Below are 25,309 nucleotides of genomic sequence, written 5' to 3'. Positions count from 1 at the left end.
GATTACAAATGTATCCTGGTCATACCTTACACCAATTAATCGCAGCCGCCACCGCCACCGAGCAATTGGAACTCAAATTGAGTCGATCCAATAAGGCTAAACCCTCATTTCAAGGCAAAGAGAGGGCTGTCCAAAACCTGCAAAATGATGGACAACCACCTAAAAGGGACCAAAACCAAGCCAAATCAGGTCCAAAAGCTGAAAATAAGTTTGCTAAAAAGCGCCCTTATAAGCCGGCAAACTTTGGTCTTAGTGTTGAGAAGAAGGAGCAATATATGCGTGAAGGCAAATGCTTTACTTGTGGCAGCACTGAGCACATGGCAAGAGCATGCCCAAATAAGAAGAACAAAGCTGAAAATGCTAATATACCGAAGCCTAATGTGCATATGGTTCCGGATGTGCAGGGCAACACTTCACATGATAGCAAAGATAGGGTTGTATGTAAAGCTTGGGGACAGCTCAAAGATCAACCCACTTTGTTCATGTTTGATGATTGTGCATCGGAGAATTTCATATCCACTCAGATGGCAGCTGCTTTGGGTATTGAAGTGGAGGACATGGGTCCTCAAATTGAAGCAGGGACTGCCTTTGTTGGTAGAGAAGTGCAGGTCATGCCTATTTTTAGTAAGTTACGCATACACATTCAAGGCTAAGTGGATCATGAGGATTTTCTTGTGGCGCCTTTGAATGGCTGTGATGTATTGCTTGGAAAGCCTTGGCACACACGTATTGATCCGTGCAAGGCTTACAAGACTAACAGGATCACCTTCATGCATAAAGGCCGAGAACATGTAATTGATGCTGGTGAAGAGGGTGATACCATTCCCCTTGTATCTCATGTACAAATTAAGAAAGTAATGAAAAAGAGTGTTTTTGCGTACTTGATTTTTGTACGAGATCATGTTGAGAAAAATAATGTACATGTAAACACTCTTAGTAATGATAGGCTGAAATTTTTGCAAGAGCACAATGATTGTTTTGCTGATGAGTTACCAAATGAGTTACCACCTGTACGACCGGAAGATCATCGCATTGATCTTGTGCCGGGTAGCTCACCACCTAATAGGCCAGCCTATCGTGTAAGTGCATCCCAAAAAGAGGAGATCATGAAGCAAGTGAATGAGCTTCTTGAGAAGGGTTTGGTTCAGCCAAGCTCTTCCCCATATTGTTCACCCGTCCTCTTGGTTCAAAAGAAGGATGGATCCTTTCGTATGTGTGTGGATTATAGAGCTTTGAATAAGCTTACCATCAAGAATAGGTTTCCAATTCCACGCATAGACGACATCCTTGACAAGTTGGATGGATCGGCATGCTTTAGCCGAATTGATCTCAAGAGTGGATATCATCAAGTGCGTGTAGTGCCTCAAGATGTACACAAAACTGCTTTCAGGACAGCATTTGGGCTTTATGAGTATCTTGTTATGCCTTTTGGTCTTACAAATGTCCCGGCTACATTCAATAGAATGATGGATCGCATATTCCGTGGGTACAGGAAATTTACAGGTGTCTTCTTTGATGACATCCTAGTCTTCTCGAAGACCGAAGAAGAGCATAAAGCTCATTTGGCTATTGTTTTTGAAGAGCTCCATAAGCATAAACTCTTCATAAATGCAAAGAAGAGTGAGTTCTTCTTGTTAGAGATGCATTATCTTGGGCATATTGTGTCCAAAGATGGAGTGCGGATGGACCCTGCAAAGATTGATGCAATTCGGAATTGGCCCGAATTGAGTTCGGTGCATGAGATCCGTAGTTTTCTTGGATTATGCTCTTACTACCGCAGGTTCATTCGGCACTTTGCATGGATTGCTTCTCCTTTGCATGATTTGACAAAGAAGAAGGCCGTGTTCAAATGGACTAATGTAGAGAGAGATGCATTCCTCAAATTGAAAGATGCAACTACTCATGGTCCAGTGTTGATCGTTCCGGATTTGCAAAAGCCTTTTTGTGTGGAATGTGATGCATCTGGAAATTGCATAGGGACTGTCCTTAATCAAGAGGGACATGCCGTGGCTTATGAGAGTCGTAGATTGCATGATGCAGAGCTATCTCTTGGCATTTATGAGAAAGAGCTCTTGGCTGTAATTCATGCACTTACTATATGGAAACATTACCTTCTTGGGGCTGATTTCACTGTGAAGACAGATCACCAGAGTTTGAGGTATTTTCTTACTCAAACTAAGTTGTCAGAGAAGCATATGAGGATGGCCAATTTCCTCTCTATGTTTCATTTTCAGATCTTGCACACCCCAGGAAAGAAGAATGTAGTGGCCGATGCATTGTCACGAAAGCCGTATGTAGCAGCTATCTCGGTTGCCTCTCATGGGGACTTGTCTACCATGCGAAATTTGTATCATACGGATGCTGATTTTGCCACTATTTGGACTGATTTGATGGCTGGTCATGCACATGCCTCATATGTGATCAAAGAGGGTTATCTCATGAAAGATAATTGCCTATGTGTGGTGTCTGACATGAGGCAAAAGGTTTTGGATGAGTGCCATGCTCCTCCATATGCTGGTCATAGAGGCATAATGCCTACTACGCACATGATTGAGCGGTATTTCTTTTGGCCAGGTATGTGGAAGGACATAGAGGCACATGTACGTGCATGTATCACCTGTCAAAAGGTCAAATTTGATAGGCAAAAGGCACCATGGTTTGCTTCAACCATTGCCTATTCCCACGCAGCCATGGGAAAGTATTACAATGGATTTCATTATGGACTTGCCACGTACCCAACAGGGTAATGATGCAATTTGGACAATTGTGGACAGGTTTAGCAAGCAAGCTCATTTCTTGCCGGTCAAAAAGACCATCAAAGCTGAGCATATGGTTAAAATATATCTTGCACAAGTGTTCAAACATCATGGAATGCCGAAGTCCATTGTGGGGGATAGAGATCCCAGGACTACAAGTCTCTTTTGGCGGGCCTTAGTTGATAATATGGGCACCAAATTGGACTTCTCATCAGCTTATCACCCTCAAACGGATGGGCAAAGTGAGGCTGCAAATTCAGCCGTGTTGGATCTCTTGAAATGTTATGTGGCGGATCAGAAGTCTTCTTGGGAGAAGTACTTACCGCTTGTGGAATTTGCATACAACAACACGGTGCATGCATCTACGGGAAAGGCCCCGTTTGAGATTGTTTATGGTAAGGTGGTTTTGCCACCCATCCTTCGCACAAAGGATGAGATATTTGCAGCTGATGAGTATGTAAGAGACTTGGATATTGCTTTTACTCAGGTGCGGACAGCCATTGCAAGGTCACAAGACAAGCATAAAAAGGCTGCCGACAAGCATAGAAGGCAATTGGATGTTAAAGAGAATGATTGGGTATTGCTGAAATTTGAGAAAGCAAGACTTGCAAAGAGGCTTGGCAAAGAGGGTGCATATCCTAAGCTTGCAACTAGATACTATGGGCCTTTTCGAGTGATCGAGAAGATCAATGAAGTGGCTTTCAGATTGGCATTACCTAGTCATTGGCACATACACAATGCTTTTCATGTGAGTCTTCTTCGCAAGTATGTAGGGCCGGAGCCCACTGAAATGGTCATTGAGGATCCACCAGAAGTGGATGAGCTTGAGGAGATCTTGCAGCCAGAGCAGATTGTGTATCACAAGGAACGCAAGCTTGCTGCAGGCAAAGTTGTGAGGCGTTACCTTGTGAAGTTTAAGAACTATCTTCCCATTGATGCTAAATGGTAGATGAAGAGTTCTTCAAAGATTGCCCGCATGTGCTTCAGACATCAATGGGAACTATCTTCCCATTGATGCTAAATGGGTAGATGAAGAGTTCTTCAAAGATTGCCCGCATGTGCTTCAGACATATTTGGATGCATTTCAGTTGCGGACAACTGTTTAGAAGCGGGGGGGAATGTCACCATTTGGCCACCCGAATGGTTCACTCTTGCTTTCACACTATGTACATATTGGATTAGTGTCCATGGCTTATGGAATATGCCTATGCAGGTGACTGACACGTGTCATGCTGTATAGTTGGATATGATATTCCGCTGGGACTTGATGTTATCATGCCCGGAATATTTGGAGGACTTGGCTTTCCGCTGGGACTTGTGCCTTTGTGTACATGCCCGGAAACGCCTGGAGGACTTGGCTTTCCGCTGGGACTTGTGCCTTTGTGTACATGCCCGGAAACGCCTGGAGGATTGGCTTTCCACTGGGTCTGGTATTGCGTATACTTGCCTGGAAACGCTTGGTCTTATATGGTTTCATGAACGGAAATTGCTCATGCCAATGCTGCATTGCATAGCATCTTTATGTGCTTGCCTGCAAATGAAATTGCATGCTGTTTTCATGCCTGCATGACCTATGTGTAGTTTCGGGTAAGGGGACGCTCGCCCGTGAACCGTGCGTGTGAAACTGTCTGCTGACATGGTTGTGTGGCATGTGAACAGGTGGTAAGTATTACCCAATCTAGGCTCAAATAGCCCTTAGGACTTAGCCAATATTTATAAGTGAGTGCGTTCCCACTTCATTAAAGTTTGGGCGCCCAAAAGTCACTTATAAATTATGACCGCTTCCAAGTTCACACTCACTGAAGTCCCGAGGCGGACAAGACTCAATGTCCAGGACCTGATCCTCCCTTTTTACTCATAAATGGGCATCTCCCCATGTCCCTTCACCTGATTGGACCCCAATTCACTTACTTATTAAGAGAAATTCGTGTTTTCTCTTCATGAGGATTTTTGGAGGCTGAAAACCCTGTTTCTTTTCCACCATTTCTCTCCATTTCCAAGCTCTCCATAGCCATACCCAACTTGCTAGGGTGTTTTCCAAGCTTCCAAGAGTGTTTCCAAGTGCTAATCACTCTCCTACTCACTCCCAATGACTGAAATTCAGCAAAATAGCTCTCATTTTTGCTGTAATTTCTGGTCTTTTTGCTGAAAACCCTAATTTCAGCCTTCCTTTCTCAAGTTGAACCATAGGGGAAGCTTTCCCAAGGTTCCCTTCATCCTCTTGAAGACTTTTGTCGCGAAGGATTGCGGAAAATCGAAGATATCAACACTTTTAAAGCTTCCAACGCGAAGGCTTCCGCTTGCAACAACTTCTATGAAGACTGGTAAGGTAATTGGACAATGTATTGTCATTACTTACTCAGTAGAAGGGCAGGACTCCTTGTTTAGCCGCCCTGTGTAGTATTTCTCTTGTCCTATGTGCTCTTGAAGATGTTGCTACCTTGCTTGGTAGAACATAGAGCCAATGGTAGAGAATATGGGCACTGAAGTCGGGCCGGGCATCAAGGCAGCTCCTTGGTGATCTACATCGACATACCATTGTTTTCTAAATGCTGAATTTCATATTCATTGGCATGGAGGATTTGGCAATGGATGCCCGTGAAACTATGTATTGAATTTCTCCAATAGTAATACAATTTACTCAAGGGAGGGGTCGGCCGTTCCGGCTCATTGTGTGCCTCTTGTCAATTCAGCAATTTACTTCTTGTATTTGAGCAAGTGTCCTTCAAATCTTAGTGTATTTAAGTGTATTGATTAGCATTGTGTTCAACCAAGTTACAACAGGTGACAGGATACAGATGGGAGACAGCTTGCAGAGTAGGGACGAGATCGGTACACAGTAGTAGAGGATCAGGGGGGGTTGCAGTTCTTTTCAGGGAGGAGTTGCAATCGCTTCTACACATCGTTCGGAGAGATGATCAGGCCAGATATTTGTGGGTGAGACTGAGGGCCGACACAGGCAGATTCCTGTATATTGCCATATGCTATTTTGCTCCTAGTACATGGACATATGCAGCACCTAGAGAGCAGTCTCCTTTCTCTGTGCTAGATGATGACATATGGGAGTTCTCTAGGGATGGAGACATCATCCTGTTAGGGGACTTTAATGCCCGGACGGGCAACCAGCCTTTTATGATACCTCAGAGGAGATGCTCAGAGAGCTGGACACTCTGGATATGGGATTAGACAGACGCTCACAGGATGTGGAGTGCACAGAGAATGGGAGATGGTGCTAGCACAGTGGATTATGTTATGGCTATGCCGAGCTTTGTTTCATGCATTGAGGACTTCACAGTTGGATCTCGGCCCATTGGGGTAGTAGTGGATCATGCATTGTTGACATTGACCATCTCTTTTCACTTTACCACAGCTCAGAGGACACGAGGGGCAGATCACACTCGATATACTTTTACTTCTGAGACTGATGCTGTCTACACAGATGGGATTTATAGACGTCTGTACACAGAGGAGCCAGGGAGACCTTTGGAGGAGCTGACCCATATACTGACAGAGACTTTACAGGATGCAGTGAGAGAGGTATATCCACATACTCAGCGTGGCCAGAGACAGCGTTCTCGGTGTATGCCCCAGAACAGCTGGTATGATGAGGAGTGCAGAGAGACAAGAGCCCAACTGCAGCGGGAGGTTGCTTTGGGAGTCACTACTCACCGACAGTCACGTATTGCCTTCCGGCGCCTTGTGCGAAGGAAGAAGCGGGCCTTCCTGGCTTAGCTAGAGCAGAAATTATACCAGCTGTTCTTGAGCCAAGATTCGAGGGAGGCTTGGCGTTTGTTTCATGAGTCCTCCCCTGCTTTGGCCATCACTTCTACAGAGGTCTGGGGTAGCTATGCAGCATCTCTATATACAGTTCCTGGACAGACACCTTTTCCTGACCCGCTAGCACCATGCTCACAGACATGTACTTTCTTTACCGCAGAGATGGTAAGGAAGGCCATTGATAGGATGAAGACTGGGAGAGCATATGATCATGATGGATTGGTTGCTGAGCACTTTATTCATGCGAGAGACATGCTGGTAGAGCTTCTAGCAGTGATGTGCAATCGTGCTGTGTGAAGGCTTACCTGAGACTTGGAGTAGGTCCACCATCGTGCCTATCTTCAAGTCAGGGGACCCTATGGAGCCAGGGAATTATCGCACTATTATGATTGGTCACACACTAGCACGATTGTATGCATCCATTCTTGAGCAGCAGTTGAGTAGATGGGCAGAGAGAGAGGGCATTCAAGCAGAGGGACAGGCAGGGTTTAGGAGAGGTTTCTCTACTCTTGACCACATCTTGACTCTGCGCCGTGCGGGCCATTATTGAGGAGGGCAGGTCGCATGGGCGACGGATTTATTGTAGCTTTGTGGACTTCCACAAAGCATTTGATACAGTGCCCAGAGCCAGATTGATGAGGCGATTATAGGAGATGGGGGTACCCACAGAGCTCATATGGGGGATTATGGCTTTATATAGATCAGTTGCAGGACAGGTACGCACCCCAGAGGGGGTCTCTACTTTGGTTCACTCCACTATAGGAGTGAAGCAAAGTTGCCCGTTATCTCCTTCATTGTTTGGTATGTATGTGGATGAGGCTTCTGACTACATTGAGAGATTGGGGGACAGAGGAGCCCAACTAGCAGGAACATGGATCCCACTATTGTTATATGCTGATGATATTGTGTTGATCTCTGACTCCCCTGAGGGTATGCAGCGTCATCTGGATGCTTTACATGAGTTTGCACATGATAGTGGATTGTCTGTCAACCTTGGCAAAACCAAGGTTATGGTGTTTAACACCACGCCACAGTGGGTTAGGCGATCAGCTCCCACATTTACATATGGGCAGGAGATTGTGGAGTATACAGATGCATATACATATCTTGGGGTAGTATTCAGTGGGCCAGTGTTTTCGATGAGGAGAGCAGTAGAGACTAGATTGACTAGAGCACATGCAGCCCTAGGTGGTTTGGAGAGGATGTGTTCGCAGGTTCAGTTTCAGGAACCTCGAACGTAACTTTGGCTTTTTGACACTCTAGTGACATCAGCTATGCTTTATGGAGTGCAGATATGGGGACCTTCAGTGGGCCATCACAGCGCAGGCGGATGGAGAGGTATGGAGAGGCCTTTGGTATCTATGATTGCTAGGATGATTAGAGCCAAGGCCGTGGTACCTCATGAGATTATTCGTGGGTGCCTACGTAGATCTTGAGCTCAAGCTTTCTAAAAAAGTGAAATGAAAATGAAGTGAGAGAAGAAGAGAGAGTTTGATTAATGTGAACCATAGATAAATACATTTTTCCCATGATGAGCTACCGATAAAATGGAAAATGTGGTGCCTTCACACTGGCCCTCAAATCACCTAGTTATTTAGAGTTCAAAGTAAAATGGTAAAATGTTGCACTGTCCTTGATGCTGACATTAGAAACATATTTTGAAAACTATCTATATCATACATTGCAAGCTTTGCTATCACCAAGTAATTTACAACTAAATAATATTAAAATAAAAAAATATTGATACATATGGTTGAGAGAAAGGTTTACAAAGGCATTACATGGCTTGTGGGATCTCCCCCGAGACAGATATGCACGCCTTGCCCTTGAGTCCTCCCGACAGTTAGCTTTACAGGGAGACACGGCTTGTTGGTATGGACAGATGACATCTTGGTTCCAGGTACATGGTTTTAGCATGGACAGATTGCCTCCCTTCCAGTATTCTCTGGATGCACCCTCTCTCACTCTCACACGGACAGAGATTACCAGACTCATCCGTCAGGATTTAGTTCAGTTGGACATTAGGAGGACATGGATACAGCCGACTGAGGAGCTGGGCACGAAGATGGCTTTCTACAGAGAGCATTTTCTTCAGCTCACAGCAGATGGTTTTGTGATCAGACCCAGTTACATGGATGTACACTTGTCTCATGCAGTACGATGTGCTATTGGTCAGATTCGCACATCCTCACACCAGCTTGAGATTGAGATTGGCCGATATAGAGGTATACCAGCTGAGGCTAGGATATGCCGAGTATGCCATGGGGAGCCAGAGACAGAGCTGCATTATATATGCCATTGTACTGCATACTATGAGATACGTGGTCGTTTCCACTGTTTATTCAGAGAGGGTTTTGGACCACTTTCCAGAGTCATGGGGTACCAGGACCAGAGGTGTTTGGGATTGTTCTTGCTTGAGTTGTGGAGATATAGAGATAGCCTGCTTAGGCGCACAGAGAGCCAGACTCAGAGGCACATTACAGACTTTTTTAGTCCAGCCATCACTGCGCTAGATGGACCACAGTAGCAGCAGGACATGGATACCGCCCACACCAGCGGTACACTGATTGATCGTGCGATTGAGCTTGGGTGGTCCAGACGCCCACGACTACGGAGGAGGGCATCCCAGCATAGACGGAGGTTGCAGCGGCGGATTCGGATTATTCTTGCGAGACATGCGGGACACCCAGTCAGGGTGCTCACCACAGAGGATATTGAGGAGATCCGCCAGTGTCCGATGCGGCACATATTATGAGATGGAGGCACCTCCATAGTGTACCCCCCCGTCCCATATGATATTGTATCCCCTCACTGTACTCCACTCACCTCCATAGCGTACCCCCCTCCTCACTATATTCACACCCTATAAGGGTTTCTGTTTACCTTGCAGTTCCAGTTTCATTTTCTAGGTGCCAGTAGTATCATCTTTATTTTTCATTTTCTGGTTTTTATCCAGACATTGTATCAGATCCACCATGATGTAACTTTTTGGTCTCATAGGTCATTATGGCCTTTTGAAGACGTTAATATAACATTTCATTTCATTTCTCTCTCTCTCTCTCTCTCTCTCTCTCTCTCTCTCTCAATATTTGTTTATGAATTTTACATTTTATTTCAAAATTATTTGATTAATTTCATTCTATTTAATTAGTCTTTAAATCATTCCTAATGCTTATTTATATAAATGAAATTTTATTTTCCTCCAACAAAAAATCAAGGCAAGCATATGGCAAAATTTTCACTTGTTAAACAAAGGAGTGGTTCAAAATGTTTTCTTCTTTCGTGTGTTTTTGGCTTTGCTGGTTGTTCTGAAACATTTGGAGCCATTTCAACTCGTATTTAAAGTCATTCTTTCAAGAATATTTATTTCATTTGCATTTGTGAACTGGTGCCTCCGGTTTGTGGATTGCAGAAAGCAGCATCTAGGCTTTCAGCTATTGAAGAGTCACGTACTCTTGTAGATAAAAGTTTAAGTGCTTTTTTGTCCACCATTTCACAGGTGAATCTCTCAAAGTCTTTTTATATATGGCAAACTTGTCTAGTCTTCCTTTTTTGTTGGATAATTAGGACTTGTAAGATTTCTTACTTGGAGGTATGCTTGTAATTATTCTAAAAGAGGTAAGAAACATGCATACATGCATGCAAGCATGTGTACTTACATGTGTGCACTCAGGCATATACTTACATGTGTGCACATATATTCCACTCAGGCATATAGAGACTTGCAGACATATTCGCATTCAGGTACACACACACACATACACAAAACATGTAGAGGTAGATGGAGAATACGTACCAACGTGCATACATATGCACGTTCACAAAGGCCCGTATGCTTTAAAAAAATTCATGCGTATGACAATGTGACATTTTTTTTTGAGAGATTTTTTGGGTATGTCAACCCGACAGGCTAGATCCCAGCCCCCTATGTCTGTGACTTTTTATGACTTGGATCTATGATGTAAAGTCTTCTTGCTTGATTCATAACTTTATCTATTTTATGAAATTTCAAAATTTTGTTAGCTAATTATTTCAGTAGAGTGAGAAACTCTCCTTCACATCTCAAGATTGTGGTCCTACAGAGTACTCAAAGTATAGGCTGGCCATGTGGACCAAGACATTTATGTTCAAGTTCAATGGGAATGCATGGGCATTGGGCGTTAACTTGTGCTTGTGCATACTAGAAAGCTCTTTGTTGAATCTAAATTCAAATATTGACAACAGAGGTACGAGGGCTTCCCATTCGTATCATTTCTTGATATTGCAGCGGATGAGGATGGGAGCTTAATTACTGCAGTCAGCACTTTGGCACCACATAGAAAGGTTTGATGTTCTTAACATGTGAAATGTCTTTTCAAAATCCTTGAAGGATTATTAAGGTGTCCATGTTGCTAGTTTCAAATTGTTTATATTTGTTTTTGGCCTGCAGGCTGCTATGGAAGGCCTTAGCGTTAGCTTTTGCTTTGAACAAGCCAAAATTTTTTTTGACTATAAGGAAACAACAAGCTTCAAAAAATAAGTAATTGGTTGCTTACACGTTTGTTAATTCTTTCCCCCCCATACCTTACCTTATCATTATGAGGATGCCCGATCATGAGGACATTGCGAATGTAATTTGTGATTTTTGAAGGATTGGTAGGAAAAAATATGGTGATTTGTGATGATGACTCATTGGGGAGGAGAGAGTCAATCCACAATGTCACAACCCCCCCTCTCCCTCTTATGTGGGGGTTGTGCAGCCTCTTCTCCTCCGACGGCCTCACCTCCTTCCCGTCCTCAGGAGGTACAAGCACCGTGGACTACTTGATGGGATCTCCGGCTTTGTCACACTTTCTCCTTGACTTCCCCATCTCCCCCCCCCTCCCCCGGCCCCAGTTGAAGCCAACCATGCCTACCTCTCTTTCACTCTTACTTGCACACCACCCGTGCTCCTGCCATAACCCCCCATGTGAAATTACACCGAAGTCCATTTTGATCACGAGCTTGACCTTGTTTACTCTGACCACATCTACTGCCACCTCTAGGATGTGGATCCTTTTGATCCCCTACCCGCCTTCACATCACAACTCACCAGCATTCTCCACACATCTGCCACCACTTTTTTCATCCGCACGCGACGATCTACCGCCAAGCCACCGTGCGGTTCTATGCCTCAGAAGTGTTGGTATGATGACGAATGTCGAGCCACACGCTCCCGTCTCAAGCATGAGATACGCAATGGGCAAATCAAGCGCAACGGATTTCTTAGCGCCTCACCCAACGCAAGAAACGGGAGTTCCACTCTTATTATACTGACCCTTTTTAGGGCCGAACTACAAAGAGGCTTGGAGGAAACTCAGAGAACATTGCCCCTCCACGCTTATCACATGCTTGGACACATGGCACTCCTATGCATGCTTCCTTTGTCATATCCCCATCAGCCACCTCGCCCCCCACCTCTCAATCCTTGCCCTGCCACCTCCACCTTCTTCACAAAGGGTATGGTCCTCAAGGCCATATGTAGACTACGTACACATGCCGATAATACCCTAGCACCCCTACTAGCCTACATGTTCCTCTTTGAAGGATTTCCACCATCTTGGTCCACTAACACCATCATCCCCATCCTCAAAGCTGGAGATCCACTTGATCCTAATGACTACAGGAGGATCATGATTGGCCACACATTGGCCAAACTCGTATGGATTGGTGCTAAAGGTGGAGCTCAGTCCATTTGCACAGAAACATGGATGCAAAGCCTCAGGACATGCATGCTTTCGGAGAAGCTTCTCTACCCTTGATCACATCTTCACCCTCCGTGCCATCATTGAGGAGGGCAGAGCACGACATCAGAAGATTTACTGTTGCCTTGTGGATTTTTGCTAAGCTTTTGATATTGTAGCCCGAACCCGCCTCCTACACCATCTATAGGAGATAGAAGTCCCATTTGACATGTCAAGTCTCACAACAGCTGCATATCCCCTAGAAATCTTGCCACATGCTGCTGGTCTCATCTGGTAACGTGGCCCCGTGAAAGTGACCCCCAGATATACATAAGAGTGCAAAATCTCCATTGTCTCCCCTATATATGTGAATCTCATGTCTTTCAGTCCCGCTGGTGAAGTATTGAAGACTATGACCTTGGTTTTTCCAAGGGTAATGGTGAGGTCCCGCTGTTCACAAAAAGCTTGCAATGCCAGGTGCTTCTGCAGCCTCTCTTTGGAGCCAGACATCAGCACAATGTCATCTGAATAGAGTAGGATAGGCACCAACATGTCTCCCAAGTATAGCCCCAGCCCCTCCCAGTCTGTCAGTAAACTCTGAAATCTCATCTATGTATATGCCAAACAAAGTTGGCGACAAAGGGCATCCTTGCTTCACCCCAATGTTGCTTGTGATCATATAATGCTATCACTCCCCAGATGGTCTGCTCTGGAAATCCCAACTCCTGTAATCGGTGAAAGATGCGAGTGCAGGGGACTGTGTCAAAGGCTTTGCGGAAGTCCACAAAGCAACATTAAATCCTGCTGTTTCTCGCCTTGGCCTCCTTGATCATGGTTCTTAGTGTGAAAATGTGATCCAGAGTGGAATAAGACCTCCAAAAACCAGCCTGCCCTCTTGCTCTCATGCCATGCCTATTGGCGAAAGAACCCACCTCAGCTACTAGGACTGTTCTGTAAAGTTTGGCCATCACGTAGCCAATCATGATAGTGTGGTAGTTGTTTGGGTCTAGGGGTTCTCCAACTTTGTTAATCAGGATGATGGTGTTGGCTGTCCAAGATGGGGGGAAATCTTCACAAAGGGCATGGTTAAAGATCTCAGCCAACAAAGGGGCAGGTGTATCACATGCGTGTATGACGTGCTCCGCTACAAGATCGTCATTTGTCCCTAGATTTCTAGTTTGGAGCTGATGTATGGCCTTGGCTACATTTTGAGGTATGAAGAGGCTAGGTGAGATGGGGCGGGAAGGCTGTGGGGTGGCAATAAAAATGGGGTTTGGGTTGTGGTAAAGCTTTTGTGTGTGCTGCTGCTATATCATGAGGCCTTCAATGGGTGTAGGCAGCCTATGCTCCCTCAAAACATCCCATCCCAGCTTGCTATTGGATCTCAAAAGACTATGGTAAAGTGTTTCCTCATTCTCAATGAGAAACCTCCTCTTCTTATGCCGCGTGAGGCGTTGTGACATCCAGTGGGCTTGCTTCTCTGCATTCTGTCCCATGTTTTGCTGTTCTCAGAAGTCCCTACGGGCTGCCTTGCACTCTTCGTCATACCAGCTGTGGTGGGGCAAAGAACCTGATGGTGGCTTAGATGTGGAGTGGTGGATGGTTGGGAAGGAGATCTGTGCTGTTTCCTGGAGCATATCTGTAAGTTGTGAGGTGATGTGGGATAAGGGGGCTGAGAGGTCTACATTTGAGAGCGATAGTAAAGGTTGGGGAGCCATAAACCACATCTCTATCATGATCAAAATGGGATTTGGTATAGTAGCTGATGGGTTTAGGGTAGGGCTTCTTTGGGAAGGAGCCGGCTATGGAAAAGGTTAGGCAAACATGATCAGCCCCCAAGGGTTTGGGTGGGAATTGGGATGTGAAAGGTGAGGATATCTGGTATCAAACCTAGTGTGTCCAGTGAATAATCAATGGTACGCGATCCGCCTTTGTGTGGAAAGCAAGTCATTGCCCTGGAGGATGGCCAATTAGTGAGACCATTGTAAATGATGAGGCCATGTGCTGCCCCCAACTCCAAAAAGAATCTCCCATAAGCTTTGATGTCCCCGTCATCCATAGAACACCTCTGATACCCCATCTCCTCTGTGTCCAAGTCCTGTAAGATGATGTGGTCCCGCTCAAAGTCAAAGAGACTGACATGTGCATTCCCTGTCTTGGCATTAAAGTCCCGCACGAGTAGTACCTCCCCGTGGAGTTGCAAAATTCAGGATCTCTGTGTTCAATGCTAAGTATGGTGATTGGCCATCTGTAGGAGCAAACCTCGAAGTTTCTGGAGAAAAATAGCACCCTACTATGTAGACCACCCTCGCATTCTCCCTAGGGAGTCTCAACCACATGTATCTAGCTTCCTCATCCCTTCGGACCACAGATAGTATGGTTTGGAGGTGTAATCCAAGTCGGTGGTTAGAAAGGTAACACATGGAAAGCACAAGGAGGCACATGGAGTGTGGGCATTTATTGACACACGGATGGCACAAGGGTGCACATAACTTGTGATTTTGGAGCTCCATGAGAGCTATAAAGTATGTACTTGTAAAGCACAACGATTATGCTATTTGATGTTTTTAGTATGCTTTGATCCACCATGAGCTTGATCCACCATGAGCTTGATCCAATGTTGATTTTCAACTTGGTATCAGTGCTATGGTGGATCTTCTTGCAAGTATTAGTTAGGGGGTAATTTGATTAGGGTTTCTATTTTCTTGCCACATAGGAATTTAGGCTTTGTGAGCTTCTGTTTTCCTTGGTTACCAACGAGAATAGGAGAGAGAGAGAGAGAGTACAAGCATCACTTCATCTACTCCAAGGTGGCATTAAAAATCCTCTTCCTGTTTTTGAGCAGCCAAGTCAGTAATCCGAGTAGATGAAGATTCTCTCAAAAACTAATAACTTGTGGTAGAGATGGTGGCGTGCAGCAAGCAAAGAAGAGCTTGCCCTCCATAGAGCCTTATGAGCAACTCCACTAGTGGTTTTTTCTTGAGAAGCTCTCACAGCACGCCAAATGAGTGAGCTAGCCAGCATTACTGGAGCCTATGTAAAGTAGCCAAGATGGAGAGAAAAGTTGTTACAACAGGGGACCTCAGTGCAGCGCAGCTTACAACAATATGCAGTAACATCATCTCGAGCTTCTCCTAGGAAGGTGCATCTCAGAGGCAGCAGCAGAGCTTCCAACAAAACTCCACAGCTCAAAGCAGCTCCTGAAGCAGAACAACCTTGGTGAAATCAGCAGCATGTGTGGCAGTTTGCAGGTTCTTGACTAAGCACAAACAATATCTTTGGCTTAGTGCCAGCAGGTGGAAAGGCTGGTATAACAACAACAGTGGTGGCTCTTCCCAACTAGGCAAGCTGCAACAACGGCGGCACTTGTCTGCTTGACGGCATCAACAATCAACAAGCATCAAATTTTGTGGCTGAGAGGAAAACCCTAAGGTTATCTCTTAATTTGCAGAAGGAAAGGGCTTAGCGCCTTTGCCCACATGGGAAATAAAATCCTAATGTACATGGGTATCATGGGGTCCATTTTTTTGTTTTTCCGGGTGTCCCTTAGGGACGAGTGTGTATTTAGGGAATCCAGAGGGCTTAGGCAAGTGTTTGAGGTGGCCAATGTGAAGAGGGATGGCCTATGGGGCATCAATTTATGAATTAAGGTGTAAGGCCCAAAATCTAATATTCATAAATCAATGTCTTGGGATTCCCCTAGGCCTTACCTCTTCACATTTTCCACCTCAATCACTGGCTGAACTTTGAAGCCCTCTAGGTTTTCTAACTATGCACCTGTCCCTGTTGGGACCCCCTAAATTTTTGTGCAGTTCACTGAACACTAATGGGTCCTGTTGACCCATTGAGCCCTGCTCGTCCATTGGTGGGTGTTTTGCCTTTGTGTCATACTTTTCTTTTATGCACTTCAATTTTTCAAGTTGTGTGAGTGAGTCTTAATATTTTTCAAGTTGTGTGAACGAGTCTCAACATTTTTCAGTGCATAATTTCTTCAGAAAACTTGTGTGCGAAAGAGTATGTTTTATAAACATCATTAACATGATCATAATAATTGATATCCAAATCTTTGCCAATAAATACCGACCACCTAAGGCTGCCTGCTTGGTAACTACTTTTGAACTGGACAAACATACCCAATGATAGTTAAGTAGAACTGATTGATGGTATCTTGTCCATTTTGGTTTTTATAATTAGGAACATTTCAAATAAATCTTCACTTTTGTGTTTGGGTGCTTTCAAAGGACTTGGAAAGAGCTCCAAAGTGCTGCTTGCTGATCATGAAGGATAAACTAGATAGAAGTGATGCCCTTGTCACATACATCGGTGAAGCCGTAGAGGTGTGCTTCCATGATCCATACTCTTTTTCTTCCACAGTTTCTTGATTCATCACCCTTACTCCATGCGCTTTTGATTTGTACATGCCATACAAATTTTTTTGTGATTATTACACCTTATACTTCTGCATTCATGTCCAATATGTTTATAAGTCTTGTAACATTATCCCCCCCTAACTGCATGGTGAGGAGTCTTGCATCGAGTCAAACAACATTTAAGTAGTTCATAGCATGATAACCATGGTGAGGAGTCTTGCATCCAGTCAAACAATATTTAAGCAGTTCATAGCATGATAACCATGGTGAACACATTATATTACTTCATTGTATAAGTCTACCATAAATTAAAATGTAGAATACAAGGGAATTTTCTGGTTACTATTTTTGTGCAAATCAGTTTCTGATATTCTCTCTTCAGGAATCCCTCTGGCTGATTTTTAAAAATGTTCTTAGAGAATCTCATGGAAGTGGTTTATTTAAAAATTAAATTATGCACATGGGATCTGTTAGTTTAGGTGATTTTTATCCATACCTTATGGTGTAAGGTCACATTAATCCTTAGTGGATTATTAGATAAATGTCTTGGTCTAAGGTTCAAGCATTACGCTAGAATGGTTACACATCAGGGGCTGGTGGCACTCTGTTGGCATGAATCTCCACTGATCAAGGCACCTCCCTATTGTGTAGGAGAGGTGGAGTAGATTTAGGAAAGGTGGAGAGGAAAGTGGAACTAGGCGCCTAGCTCATGGAGGCCTAAAAACTCAGTTAGCTCTCAGTCATTCTTGTGTGTGTAGAGAGTAATTTGTGATGTAACCTCTTTTGGTTAATATAATCTAGTGTGATCCTTGGTGGAAACTATGCTCTCGTCTTTATGAGTTAATCATTGTGCTTAGTCTCATCCATTATGGTTAATCTCATTATGCTTAGTGCTAATCAAACACTTTGTGTGTATGCGAGTGTTAATCCAAGCTGAATGCTTAATCCATTTCCCCCATCATTAATCAACTCTCTCTCTCTCTCTCTCTCTCTCTCTCTCAAATCATTCACACCACCATTGAGGAGGAGAAGATGAGGCATGCCCGTCGCCTCAACATCGGAGTCACAGGTGTAGCCGAGACACCCAACTCCACTCCCGAGAAAGATGGACAGCTTCTGTGCATGAAGCTAGGCTACAAGGAAGAGGACCCTCTCCCCTTCACCAAAGCATGGAGAGCTGGGAAAGAATCAACACGCAGGCGAGCCCTCATCCTATAGTTTGCAGGAGAGACGGAGAGGGTCACCTTCATGAGGAAGAGGGTCATACTACGAGGCTTAGAGGGAGCTCCTATTTTCTTGGATGATGATCTCACGAGGATGCAGCTAGAGCATAGGAGAGCTTGCATGCCACAAGTCTTACACGCGAGGAGAGAAGGCAAGAAGGCCTTCTATCGAGATGGTCGGGTCATCATTGATGGCCGGCCCATGGATTAGCAGTTTGGGGCCTATGGGACACAGACCAAGCCACTGACAGAGATACACATGGCAGTATGGAACTGTAATGGTTCACTATGGGTGCAGCCTAGACGACTGGAGCATGTTATGGTGGGGAGAGACATCATACTTCTGACAGAGACACATCAGAGCCCAGAGAGAGGGCTACCTCGAGTAGAGGGATTCCAGTGGGAGTCCGCATACCGGAGGACTACACGCCAGGGTACCTCGAGAGGGTCGGGGGGAGTAGCAGTTCTATTCAGACGGGAGCTATAGGGGAGACTGAGAGTGGTAGCACAGGATCCAGAGGCCAGATACATGTGGATCAGCTTACAGCTGCTGTCACACGACAGGGTTATATACATAGCCCTATGTTACTTTCCTCCATAAGGATCCTCCTATGTTATTACAGAGGACATGCCACAGGAGGAGGAGACAGGAGCCTCGCCATACACTTGTCTGTTAGAGGAGATTATGCATTATTCTACACTAGGGGAAGTATTTCTTACGGGTGACTTCAATGCCCACACACAGAGCAGACAATGTGAGGTGTATGACTATGATGACATGGAGATCCTCCACCCTGTGGATCCAGAGGAGATAGGGGCTAGTCGGGCATCAAAGGACACTGGACCAGACAGAGGACATTATGGGGACCACTTACTAGAGTTGGGAGCCAGGCATCGTCTCGTTATTTTAACGGGATGCTACAGTGGCCGGGATCAGGAGGGTTGACATGCTTCCCACATGGGGGTCATACATGGACCAGAGGCACGATGGTGGACTACATTATGGGGTCTTTGGAGGCATCACAGCTTGTCACCTCATTCTCCATCCCACCTCGTCCTATTGGGGCAGATCATACATACTTGGCATTTTCACTAGCCGAATCACCAGTATCACCTGCCCCCCACATACCGACACCTTCACACATGACATGGCAGACATATACACTGGCAGAGTAGAGGATGGGCTCCTACTCATGGATCCCCTGGCACCTATGGATACCATTACAGCCCAGCTAGCATCACTCCTACTACACACGGCTGCATTTTAGAGCTTCCCACATCGTGTCCACTCAGGAGAGCCTGCGAGATCTGGGACTATGCGCCAGAACAGATGGTATGATGACGAGTGCAGAGCCCTATACTCACGGCTCCGCATACAAAGAGCCTTGGGAGCCATCACAGAGCAGGAGTCGAGGAGAGAGATGAGGAGACTTACTCGCCGCAAAAGGCGGGCCTTCGCAGAGATACAGGAGCTAGAGATCTTCCATTTCTTCATGAGTAGAGATAGCCCTATCTCATGGCGGCACTTCAGAGAGCCCCGGACACCGACACCCATTGCAGACCCATAGACATGGCACACATACGCGGAGGGCCTATACCACGCCCCCCACAGCAGCCACCTATACCTCGGCCACAGGAGCCTTGACCTACCAGAGCTAGCTTCTTTACCCACTCGATGGTAAAGGAAGCTATCCGCCGCCTACAGCATGGACGGGCCGCCGACCATATGGGCCTACAGGGTGAGCATCTCATATATGCAGTAGATTCTTTGGCTCCTTTTCTTGCACACCTCTTTAACAGGGCACTAGCAGAGGGTTTGCCTGCAGAGTGGACGATGCACACTATTGTGCCGATCCACAAAACAAGGGATATGCTCGATCCGAGCAACTACACGACGGTTATGGTTGGCCACGTGTTGGCCAAACTCTATGGTGCAGTGTTGGAGCAAGAGCTTAGCTTATATGCTGAGTGAGCAGGTTTATGCTCATCAGGGCAGGCAGGCTTCAAGAGAGCTTTCTCTACCACTGACCATGTATTCACTTTGAGATGTATGATTGATCAGGCCAAAGTGAGGAAGAGAAAGCTCTATTGCTGCTTTGTGGATTTCTGCAAGGCATTTGACACAGTACCACGAGAGAGGCTCTTTCAGCGTCTGCAGTCAGTCGCTTGGCATACCAGCAGATATGACATGGGGCATCTATGCATTATATGAGTAGGTTTTTGGGTGAGTCAGATGCCCAGGAGGTATGTCCGAGACTATTGCTAGCACCATTGGTGTGAAGCGAGGATGCCCACTTTCCCCCACGCTATTTGGGTTATACATTGATGACGTGGCCGACTTCATTACACGGGGAGGCGGAGATGGAGTTGATCTAGCAGGTACCTCAGTACATATTATGCTTTATGCTGATGATATTGTATTAGTGTCCGAGTCTCGAGGAGGTCTATAGCAGCATCTACATGCACTCGATGATTTCTGCACACAGAGGGGTCTTACTGTGACCCTTGGGAAAACCAAGGTTATGGTCTTTCATATATCGAGACAGGGTAGGGGTCAGTTGACATTCACTCTCGCAGGACGCCAGGTGGAGGTGGTGACATCATACGTGTACCTAGGGGTTACCTTGTCTGCAACAGCCAGGCGCTTCACCATGGGTTCAGCAGCCAGAGCCAGACCGTCAGTACCTCATGACATTATCCGAGCAGAGTTTGCTGCGCCTCCTATGATGGTAGAGGCCATATTCCAGACTATATGCCTGCTAGAGAGATTCAGAGAGATGCCACAGGATAGATTGTCATACAGAGCTTTTGAGGCATCTAGACAGCTGGCTGAGGCAGGAGACAGAGGATCATGGTATGCACAGGTCACACATTGGTTCTCACAGCATGGCCTAGACATGGATCATCTACCACCATTCCAGTATGACAGGGATGCACCACATATCCGTCTCTCTCATAGTGAGAGGAACAGACCTCCTTCTTGGACAAGGCAGCGCTATGATAATGATGGCTGGTCCTCTCAAGAGCCAACGCAATATTATGACGAGGATCAGGACCATCACAAGATCTCGAGGATCTCAAGGGAGATGTCAGCATCTAGATAAAGAGAGTCAGGGATACGGACACGGGGAGAGGCCAAACGAGCCCTAGGCTCCTTGAGACACAAAACGAGGGGGTAATGATGGGATTTGGTGGTGCTAGGCATAATAGCAATGGTGCCTCCTCTGTCCAGGGACCAATCATCCACATAAAATCTGTCCAGACGTGCAAAGATGCTCTCATCCCTGCTCCTGCGGTTATGCCAGGAGAAAGATAAGGAATTTGGCCTTCTCTCGAAGTCATCCTCAGTCCAGCAATCCTTGCCAAAGAAAGAGAGCGTGAACCTTTCCCATGAGGCTCGCTCCAAAGGGTGTAAACCCCCTTCGCGTCCAACCTTCTTGTCAGAAGGTTGCTCAACCATATTGAAGTCTCCTCCCACTATCCAATGATCAACCTGGGGAATGACATTTGTAATGGTGTCCCAAAAGGCCACCCTTTCACCTCTCACGTTAGGTGCATAGATATTCAAGATTCCCAATTTCTGACCCTCATGCATGATCAAGATCCACTGCGCTCTAGCAGGGATGATAACACCGCGCCCAATAACATGAGGCATTACAGATGCTGCCACCACTGAAATGCAAACACCCCCTCTAGTCCCAACAGTCGAGGACCAGAAGGTGTGGCCAGAAAGCATCTTACCAGTTTTGCCACACTGAGATCTATCCAATTTGTGTTCCTGCAACAAAAGTATATCCATAGACCCTCCTATAACAGCAGGGTGAAGCTGGTCCTTCAGAAGGCGCTTCCTACCACGGGTGGGAAGCCCTCCAAGGCCCTGATTCCATGAGACGATTCTCATGGAAGAGAAGAGGGTTTGACCCCCGATCTAAGAAGACGATGGGCAGCCTGAGGACGTCTCTCATAATGTTGGAGGACGGGATAATCCACGGGGCAAAGTCCCACTGACATGCCCTTGTCTGGGACCTGCACAGTACCTGCATATGTATGAGAAACCTGTGCGCCCTCCTGCGGGGCATCAAGGGCAATGGCATCATGCTGAAAATCTTGCAATACATGATCCCCACTGCGCTGAGCATCCTGCATATCGCCCCCTCCAAGTAGAGAGGACTAAACAAATTTATCCTGATCTGATATATCATCTCCCTGCAAAGAAGCATGAGCTGATACATCCCTCTGCCCAGAAACATCATCTATCTGAGGTACAAGATCCGAGGAGGTCTTCCCATCAATCGCACCAGGGGGGCGGGCTTGAGAGACAGCTCGCCACACCTGGCGGACTGTAGGACGAGAAGGATCCAAGGGAGGTGGCGCCTGAGAAGCATGCTTGCGAGGCCTCCTGCGACCCCGAGCCCGAGGGCAATCTCGAGCAAAGTGACCCTGTTGGTGACAAACCCGGCATTGATCGGGTTTACGTGCAATCTCCATACGTTGCTTCAAAAGACCACTAGGGCCTGGAAGCAAAACATAGTCCTCAAAAAGCTCACAGTCACGGGCAAGAACCATGACCCTGGGGACAGCATCCGCCGAGGCAGTGGCCACCTGGGCAGAAGATGTCGACAAGGCGTGGAGGGGGGGGCACTTGAAGAACAAGCCCAAAGGCAGACCCGATGGCTCTAGCATAGGCCAATATGCGTGAGGAAGACCTGGGAATCTGAGAGTAATCGGGAAACGGTTCCGGTCTCCCTCAACAGGGTCAAAATAGCTGGAGTAGGGAAGAAAAAAAAACCTTCCTCAGGCCCAATGGCAAAGGGCTGCCCTTCAAAGCCTCTGAGGCTACGTCCTCGGAATCAAAATCCATCTGGAAGAAACCTCTTCCAAGCAACCTGACATCTCAAAAGTGTGGAGTGAGGTTGGAAGGCAGAGCCGCCAGGACCCAATCCCGAGCCTGGAGACGGGAAGGGTGAGATCCAAAGATTCTGGCAATGAGGGTCGTTTTGGAGTCTTTATCGATTTCGGCGAAGAGGACCGTGAGCTCGGCTTCGGAAAAAACAATGGTTTGCCCGGCTGAGGGAGAATGATTAGCCATGATGCTAATCGAAGAAGAAGCACGACTTGAACCCGGATGAGGAGCAATCCGAACCAAGGGGAAGAGGCAAGCAAGGAGGTGAAAGAAAGAAAGGGAGGGAGGAAAAAAAAAGAAAAAAAAAAAAGAAAAGAAAAAAAAAGGGAAGCAAGGGGAGGGGAGCTGGACACAGGCGAAGGGAAGAGCTGCGCAGAGGGATGAGGCGGAGGAATGAGGGGAGGAAGAGGCAGGGGCGACCAGTGGAGGAGGAAAGATGGGAGGCGGAGGAGATGGGTGCTGTGTAGAGGGATGAGGCAGAGAAGTGATGGCGGGCAGAGGCAGGGACGAACAGCAGAGAAGGACAGATGGGAGGCGGAGGAAGGAAGGGGCGACACAGGCACAAAGGCGGAGAAGGATAGATGGGAGGCGGAGGAAGGAAGGGGCGACACAGGCACAGGGGCGCAGGCAAGGTTCGGGGAGCTTACATGGTCGTTCACCCTTTTGTGTACTTTTTGAGTTTTAAAATGAAGAATACCAGATTGGATGCGTTTCACGTGTGTACAGTCTGTAGTGACCTAAAGGTATGTTCTAACCAATTATATGCAGATGCACTTTAAATTTGTGCAATATTGTTTGATATGAAAACAAATATTATACTACATAACAAACTGTGTAGTTTCTCATGCATAAAGACATGAATTTGGTTCAGGAAGCTTTGCTGTAATGTTTGATGGTCTTTTTCTTACTTGCCTTAGGTATCAGAGCTTGAACAGAAAAGAGTGCGGGATGTGTTTCTTGCTAAGCATCCAGAGGCTTTTTGGGTAGAGAAAGGATAATCCCAACCACTTTGTTGCGTAAAAGGGGTTCAATTATCTTCTGTACATTTGTATATCCTTCTTTCTTATGTGTTTTTACTTTTTAATCTTTTGAAGGTAGATTTTGGAGATTTCAAGTTTTTGCGTATTGAGCCAAAGCATGTTCGGTATGCTACAGGAATTGTTACTCCATTCAATGCAACTGGAGGTCATTTCTTTTCGATCAACTTTGGTTTTAACTAGTTATTGCAGCCTGAGTTGTGCATAAGTTTGGCTTAACTAGTTAATGCAGCCATAAGTTTCACGATTCTGCGTATTTGCCAAGAGCATGGCTATGAGAAGCAACCTGCATACGTTTTTTTAATGGGCTCAGACAGTCCAACCTTTCTGTGATTATAGCCAGTTTGTTGTTTATTTGTGGGACATTGATTTTTGTTTTGATGTGATTTGAAGGTAGGTGATCGAAATAATTGACTTAAGTGGGTGGCTTGTAGAGTGTTGACATTGAAACACACAAGATTCGAGCTGCAGTCTCATGCTAAAGAATAACTTAATTGTGTTGACAAGAAACACTCAGAGATAGGCTTAGGAAAGGGCTGTAACATCAACATGCTAAAACCATTTGCCACCTTGGCAACCCCTTTTACCAACATGGCAACACCTTTTGCTTTTCGTTATATTAATCCACTTGCCACTTCATAACCCTTGCCAACATGTCATTCAACGAGTCAAAACCATTCTCCACCTTGGAAACACCTTTTGCTAACCTTTCTAAAGTCCTATCAGGGAATATGCCTGGTCATTCTCTTTCATGTATTTGTAACAAAAATGTGTCGTCAGGATGATGCATACATGATAGGCAATGCTTTGCAAGATTTGCTAGCATGATGAAAGTTGGACGTGTGCTTGGAAGCCACTCCTCAAAAATGTTGTGAAGCTAAAAGTACCTGAGCAAGGGGTAGATTGCTTGAAAAAAACCTATGTTATTTGACAGAGTTTTCGGGGGATGAGTTTAGAGGTGCAAAAGTTGATCCCATCGCACAATTTTCAGCACCAATTGCGGTGAGGTTAATTTGTCCTGTCATTATGGTAGAAAAAACTTTTTCAGGCTTGATGTATTTTCTGGTCCTTTCCTATTTGCTCTATTTATTTTTGGGATTGGTTTGTAGAACAGGCCCACATGAACAAAGATCATGCTGAAGAGACACAGTTGATGGTGGAAAGGGCTCTTGGCATCAAGGTTAGCAAATCAATCCTCTGTATCATATCAAGTGATCTGAATCCGAGGATGGCAATAATCTCAAGGGCTTTTCCTACCATAGGTTAATGCATGCAATAGATCAAGTCCCTTGAACCTTAGGATGGTAAAAGTAGACTCACCTGTCAATTTTTTTTTAAAAATTTTGCTCTGGATGATAAATAGGAAATTAAATAATTTTTCTTCTGTGGTCTGTGTAGGTGGAGCATGCAAAAATTATTGATTTAGATAGACTGGGTTTAAATATTCAGGTATAAAACTTTCTGCTTTGCCACTTCTTTTTTTGGTCATGCTTTGGTCCTTGGAAAGCATATGATGCAAGCTTTAGAATACTGTTCTCCAC

General features: G+C 45.6%; 1 protein-coding gene across 2 annotated transcripts in view; it reads left to right on the top strand.

Annotated features, from left to right (window-relative positions):
• The window catches only part of LOC147639796 (FMN binding protein), a 101,107-nt gene that overhangs the window by 45,935 nt on the left and 29,863 nt on the right, over positions 1-25,309 (top strand). For both annotated transcript variants that reach the window (XM_086774109.1, XM_086774100.1), the window contains 8 exons: positions 9,946-10,032; positions 10,758-10,856; positions 16,477-16,572; positions 23,649-23,714; positions 23,826-23,916; positions 24,703-24,770; positions 24,883-24,948; positions 25,167-25,217. In XM_086774109.1, the coding sequence (XP_086630235.1) occupies positions 9,946-10,032; positions 10,758-10,856; positions 16,477-16,572; positions 23,649-23,714; positions 23,826-23,916; positions 24,703-24,770; positions 24,883-24,948; positions 25,167-25,217 (624 nt within the window). The remainder of the gene's footprint in view (positions 1-9,945; positions 10,033-10,757; positions 10,857-16,476; positions 16,573-23,648; positions 23,715-23,825; positions 23,917-24,702; positions 24,771-24,882; positions 24,949-25,166; positions 25,218-25,309) is intronic.

This window comes from Cibotium barometz, chromosome 3 (assembly GCF_041138505.1).
Source record: "Cibotium barometz isolate CiBa-2024 chromosome 3, ASM4113850v1, whole genome shotgun sequence".
In the NCBI taxonomy this organism is placed as follows: Eukaryota; Viridiplantae; Streptophyta; class Polypodiopsida; order Cyatheales; family Cibotiaceae; genus Cibotium; species Cibotium barometz.
This window is presented reverse-complemented; position numbering and strand designations above follow the sequence as displayed.